Below are 6,000 nucleotides of genomic sequence, written 5' to 3'. Positions count from 1 at the left end.
CTTACAGGATCTGTAGCTAACATCTTTGGTGCCTGAGTGATACCACAGGACACTTTCAAAAGCCTTGTGGAGTCCATGCTTCAGACATGTGGTTTTAATGTGGGCTGGTAGGTGCATCTGGTACACACTGCTGCATGTGTGGTTAAAGGATGTGAGGTGAATGCTGGAACCTGACCTTTCTCTCTCGTTACTGGATTGTAGTGCTGCATCTTGACATTTTGACACTTGAGAAAAGGCTGAAATTATGAATTATTGATGGTGACTCTGTTTGTTTTGAATTATCTAGAAGGAGACGTTTTAGCTTAGGATTGCTTTTAATGTGCTTTTTATTTATTATCTCAGGCTCTTTTAAAAAGCCTCGTTATAAATATATTTTTATAAGGGGAATGTGTACATAAAGTCCTGTTTACATAGATACATAAATAAGATCAAATCTACAAATGATTAATATTTGTCAAGGAAGAAATTTCAACTGGAAGACTGACAGACTCAGCTAACAGCCAAAACATGTGCATAGCAATACAACATCGATGTATACACATCTTAATAAGGCATTGGCACATTCAAGTTCAATCTAAGACACAAGGAGTGTAAAGCACTATAGTAATAAATAGATTTGTTTTTCTTCTATTATTGCTAGTGATTTAAAAAGCAGTGTTCATCTCACCACAAAATATCTACATTTCTGACCATGATTTATAACTTCCCTAGATTCTTTGGAATCAATAGAAATAAACATAATCTAGCCTCTATCCAAAGATAAATGCATTTTTTTTAAATATAAAAAACTTCTATTTTTGTAACTCATTGTCATCAAAGTATTGATTAAAGCAAACATACTTTAAAATCAGTCCTTGAAATCAAGGTTGAGGGCTTGGGGAAAGACAAAGATATCACAGAAAACTAACAATAACAACAACAACAAAAAAAATGGATGGAAAAGATTCAATACATGTAAACAACACGGGTGGGGGAGAAAAAAAAACACAACGAACAAACAACAAAGCCTCTCCAGCAGCTGAGAGCGAGTTAGCTACTGACGGGGAGACGTGCAGCAGGATGAAGGGGGCTGAAGATGCAGGTGAGGTGTTTTCCAGTAGGGGGTGCTAACAGCCCTGCTCATTCTCATCCATGCTTACGCTGCTCTTGCGGCTGCTGTCCTTTGAGGTGTCTGGGGAGACGGACGAGAGCAAAGGGTCCCCCCCCCTCACCGGTGATAAGGTGTCTTCCATGAGGATGTCGTTCAGTTTGGAGCCCGGCTTGCCGTGAATGCTGCTGTAGTGGCCCTCGGGGAAGTTAGAGTGGCCCTCGTTTAGCTCCAAGGTGCCGGGCGGTTCGGGAGTGCAACCCGGGTGGTGTTGGTGATGGGGGTGGAACGTGTACAGGTCCTGGTGACAGTCCTCCAGAGCGGGCTCCTGTTTGATGCTCCGGGCCTGGAGTTCAGCAGAGCAGAGCGCTGACGATGTGATGGCCAGCCCGTGAGCGCGCGCCTGCATCTCCAACTCCTGTAAAAAAAACAAAAAAAAAAACAAGACATTTCATTTCATTTCATTTCATAACCTTTAGTTAAACTCGGAGATACTGTATATTGAGGAGTAACCTCATTTACAATATAGCCGAGATGAAACACAAAACATATAAGGACAGAAGACAAGACATTTGAAACATACAAAAGCATAACAGAATACCGGAAGTTAAAGGTGACATGGATAAATTGAAACATAAGTGTAGTTAAAAGCAGGAGCAGTTAGATGTAGTTATGGTTTTAAATTGTCCTATAAGTGAGGTAAGTTTCAAATGATTTTGGAGAGTGTTTCAGGTTGTAGGTGCAACAGTAAGAGAAACTGATCTTTCCAGGTTCGGTGTTAACAGAGCAACGAGACTTTTGAGCATGTGCGATAGAGACATACAGGTCATTCAGTGAAGACAACTCTCTGTCATGGCTGACCTCGACTCAGGAGCTTTTGTTTTCAACAACATGCTGCTCTAATTAATGACAATGGCAAAACAAATGCACCAATGTGACCAATTGACGCCTGCTGAGCTGAATCCCATTGATCCTTGTGATGAATTAGTTACAACATCACGGTCTAAGCAGCCAGCTTCCTCATTAAATACACTGATGTGTGAATTAGCGTCTCTGCTATTTTTTCCCTGAAGCTTGATGTACTTCACAGAAGTGTAATAATTTCATCTAATTTTAGCCCTGGCATCCTTTCCTCTCTTAAAGACACGACCCCTTCATAATCCTCCACTGACAATTGCTGCTTTTTACTCTCTGTACACACACGCACACCACGTACTGTGGTTTTCCTTGTCGTTTCAGTTCGTGATGATGAATCACTTGACTTCATGAATGTGTGTTTTACCTGTATCCTTAACATCAGATGTCGGTTGGCATGCTCCAGCTTCTTCTGACGATTCTCCAGCTCCTTGGCCCTCTGCTGCTCCCGCTGCAGCTTCCTGATGTAGTCCACCGATGCCTTCAGGATGGTGCCTTTGTTCCAGCGCATGTCCCTGAAGATCACAGAGGAGCCATTATTCTTACATCTCATAGTCTCTTGGACGTCACAGCTTTGATGTCAGACATTACACACGCAGAACTCTCCAATCAGAAAAAAAAAGATAGGTTTTCTCGTTGCTGCCGTTAGGGCCCGTCCAGTTCAAAACAATTTGGTGACGGAGACATGAGACTAGGGCTGACCCGATTATCATATTTTGATAATCGAAGCTTTGCAGACATAAAATCGAAGCTTCAATGGTTGGGGGGGGGGGGGATCGTAGCGGGAATAATGAAAGTAATGGCAAACAGATAATGCATATCTCCAAAATCAGGCAGGTTTCCAGGATGCCAAGTAGCCTACTCATTTTAATGTAACAATTGCCGATGAGAACCGGTGTCAAAAAGGAAAAAAGGAAAAAAAAAAAAGATCACGGACTTCATGATCGATTACCATGGCAACGAAGGAAGCTTTTTTGGGTCAGCCCTACATGAGACGGAGACAGAGTATAATGCGTTTTTAGCAGAACTGAAAGCTGTGTAGGACATGTATGCATGCAGAGGTCAGTGGGGTCGTGAGCAGTCATAAGGATGACCCTGAGCTCTCAGAAGAACTGAAAAGTGTGATTGACATGTTGTAGGGGTAAAAATCAATCTTCACTGGTTTAACTGGGAAAAATACCCCTTATATATCCAACATCTCCACAACTATGCTTAAAAGGTGTCGTATGGCGCTGGATAAGAAAATTAAGTTTAAAGTAGTCATTTTCTCTCACATGTTTGCTGTGTAATTACTCCTGTTTGTGAGAGGAGGCCTCTGAGTTTGTGTGTGTGTAGGTGTCAGTGTGGGTGGAGCACCCAGCTGGGCTTTAGCAAAACAACTGTGGGTGGACAGACACAACAAAAGGGGACTGCTGGGATCTTCCCAGAGCCAGAGGCAAGGTCAAAGGGCAGAGAGCGAGAGAAAAGAGGGAGCTTTAAGAGTTTCAATGCATACACACAGTTATGGTTGATAAATTCATCATCATATTATACATTTTTTTGAGTGAAATGTACATTTATTTACCACATATCCACAGTTTTCGCTTTGTGATTAATATAACACTAACTTCAATGATGTAATGCCAAAATCCCAGGAATAATATTATAAAATCCAGCTGAAGTTACACACATTAAGTGGTTAACTTCAAATGTTACAGTCTCTTTGGTGCAAAAACCTTCCCTCTGTGTGTTTTTTTGACAAGCTACTGCAGAGGGACGGTCACACAAAGAGGGGATTTTGTACGAAAACTTCGGAAGATACTGGCTTGATTTGTCTAACTCAGACGACTGAGGGCTCATATTAGTTTCGCCTGAACTTTTCTTCCATTTTTATTGCATTAGGAAGGGATCTCTTCACAGAAATTACAGCCACCAGTGACTCCCTCAGCGAGCATGCATACAGTACAAGTATTTCATTAAATAGGTTACTGAGTACTCCAGACTGTTCATGGGAAGCAGAGGGTGATCTTTTCCATCCGCTGCAGTTGTTTGCATCTTTCTGCTTTTCTCTCTTAAAATTTCACTTTTTATGAAACTCATAATTTGTTATGAGTTTCTGCAACGCATGATATCACTAAATTCAAATAAATTAATCTCTATTACATAAGAAATGAAAAACTGAATCAGTGAACTTACGGGTCATTGGATTTTGGAATTAAAGTTCCCAATTCTTTGATTCGATCATTGATGTTAAATCGTCGTCTTCTTTCAACTAAGAAACAAAAACAGGAGAAACAAGATCCATGATTAGCCCATCTGAAAAACTGCTGATAACACCACAGCATCCATAACCTCATCGAAACATTCACATTTACAGAAACAATGTACAGTAAACTTTGAGAGCAATTAAAAACAAGTTAAAACTCACTCAGATTGTGGTTGTCCTTCTTCTGTCTCTCCTTAGCCATAGCTCTTACCTCAGCTTCTAGAAGAAATGTTATAATAGATCAATAAAACGCGAACAGCTTACAGCAGGTATAGTAAAAAAAAAAAAGTGCAGCAGTTACAACATCAACATTTACATTTTGAAGCTTATCAACCACACGTACCCACAGGGAACCCTTCAGGCCTTTGATAGTTGTCAAATTTGCCACAGGATCCAGACTTATCCAGCATATGCATGATGGCCGGGGATTGTGAAACTATGTGATAAATGATGTTGTTTTTAAAATCAAATATGTACAGATAGATATTATAAATACACTTACAGATATTATAAATACAAAAACATGTCAGTTGTGTACAGCATCCCCCACATAGAACAGGATTACGAAAAGGAGACTATTAATAAAATGCTACATTATTGGCTGCACAAAGGCCTGGAGAGTAAAACTTTGTATATGTTGTTCATGGTTTCCATGCAACAGAGAAGCCTAAAGGATGTTAGAGCTAGTTTTTACAGCGCTAGGATGTGAAAACACTGGCTAGATATATTTTTGCAAACAGGAGCTAGGCATTTAAGCATCTTATATCTCCTACGGTGCTTACCAGAGTATTCCCTTTTGATGTTTGGCAGGTTGGCAGGGCAGGAGTTGCTGATGGGCAGACCTTGCTGGGACATACCCTGGTTACCATACATGTCCATGAGGTTCGCAGGCACAGGGATCTGAGGGGACACAGCAGAAGATATGAAACATGGATCACACCTCAACCTCCATGAAGAGATGCTAATCAGCATCCCAGAATGAGCATGATGAGCATGGGAGGGGTGGTGAGATGGAGCAGGCATTTTTATATGGTGAGAAAAATGTAACAGATGTTTCAGTATCCAAACGACAATGATGTCATCGAAACTGTTTCCCTTTTAAATGAGATGCCAACATCATATGTGTTAAATGTGCAGTTATAGCTGAGATTAATTAAGGTTTTGTGATTTTTTTAATTTTATTTTTTATTTCAAGTATCATAGAATTTGATTTGATTTTATGGATTTGTCTCCCACAGTGCTGCATATCAAACACCCTCATGCAGTGATCGTACCGTGTTCGCCATCTGGAGTCCTGGATCCATAAGGCCGAGGATATCATCGCTGTAACTGGACTCCAGACTAATAATGTCATCAATGACATCATCCATCTAAAACAAGACAATATAAAGCCCAAAGGTCACACAGGTGAGTAGGATTACATGAAATGAAAGATCACAAAAAAAAGGTGTGTTTCTTCTCATCACAGTGGGATGAGTCAGGATTCAATCAGTCACCTCTTTCTCGCAGTTCGAGTTCAGGGTCAGTAAGGCCATAGGGCTGTTTGGGGCACTGTTGCCCGGCCCTGGCGGCATGCCCCCGTGGTCAGAGGACTGGTTGGGGCAGGGCAAGCTCAACGCCTGAGAGCCAAGCTTCCCCAGGTACTGCTTCACCTGCTGCTGCTGGGAGCGCTGGATGTGGTATTTAGTCGGGTTCTCCAGGTGAGTCTGGACCTGGTGATGAGAGAAGGAGAGAAGAAGGTTGAGAAAAAACA

General features: G+C 41.3%; 1 protein-coding gene across 15 annotated transcripts in view; it reads right to left on the bottom strand.

Moving 5' to 3' along the window:
- Nucleotides 1-295: 295 nt before the first annotated feature.
- Nucleotides 296-6,000, bottom strand: part of mitfb (melanocyte inducing transcription factor b) — a 28,192-nt gene continuing 22,487 nt past the window's right edge. For 8 of the 15 annotated variants that reach the window (XM_085782431.1, XM_085782432.1, XM_085782427.1 and 5 more), the window contains 8 exons: nt 5,744-5,959; nt 5,522-5,617; nt 5,030-5,147; nt 4,591-4,683; nt 4,410-4,466; nt 4,178-4,253; nt 2,370-2,517; nt 296-1,505 (listed from right to left, as the gene is read on the bottom strand). In XM_085782431.1, coding sequence (XP_085638557.1) covers nt 1,107-1,505; nt 2,370-2,517; nt 4,178-4,253; nt 4,410-4,466; nt 4,591-4,683; nt 5,030-5,147; nt 5,522-5,617; nt 5,744-5,959 — 1,203 coding nt within the window. In that variant the 3' untranslated portion in view covers nt 296-1,106. The remainder of the gene's footprint in view (nt 1,506-2,369; nt 2,518-4,177; nt 4,254-4,409; nt 4,467-4,590; nt 4,684-5,029; nt 5,148-5,521; nt 5,618-5,743; nt 5,960-6,000) is intronic. The other 7 variants (XM_085782433.1, XM_085782423.1, XM_085782425.1 and 4 more) reach the window with 3 other exon arrangements.

Source organism: Trachurus japonicus, chromosome 7 (assembly GCF_045865225.1).
Source record: "Trachurus japonicus isolate A0001 chromosome 7, Traja_1.0".
NCBI lineage: Eukaryota > Metazoa > Chordata > Actinopteri > Carangiformes > Carangidae > Trachurus > Trachurus japonicus.
The sequence above is the reverse complement of the archived record's forward strand: the minus strand, read 5'-3'. Positions and strand labels throughout refer to the sequence as shown.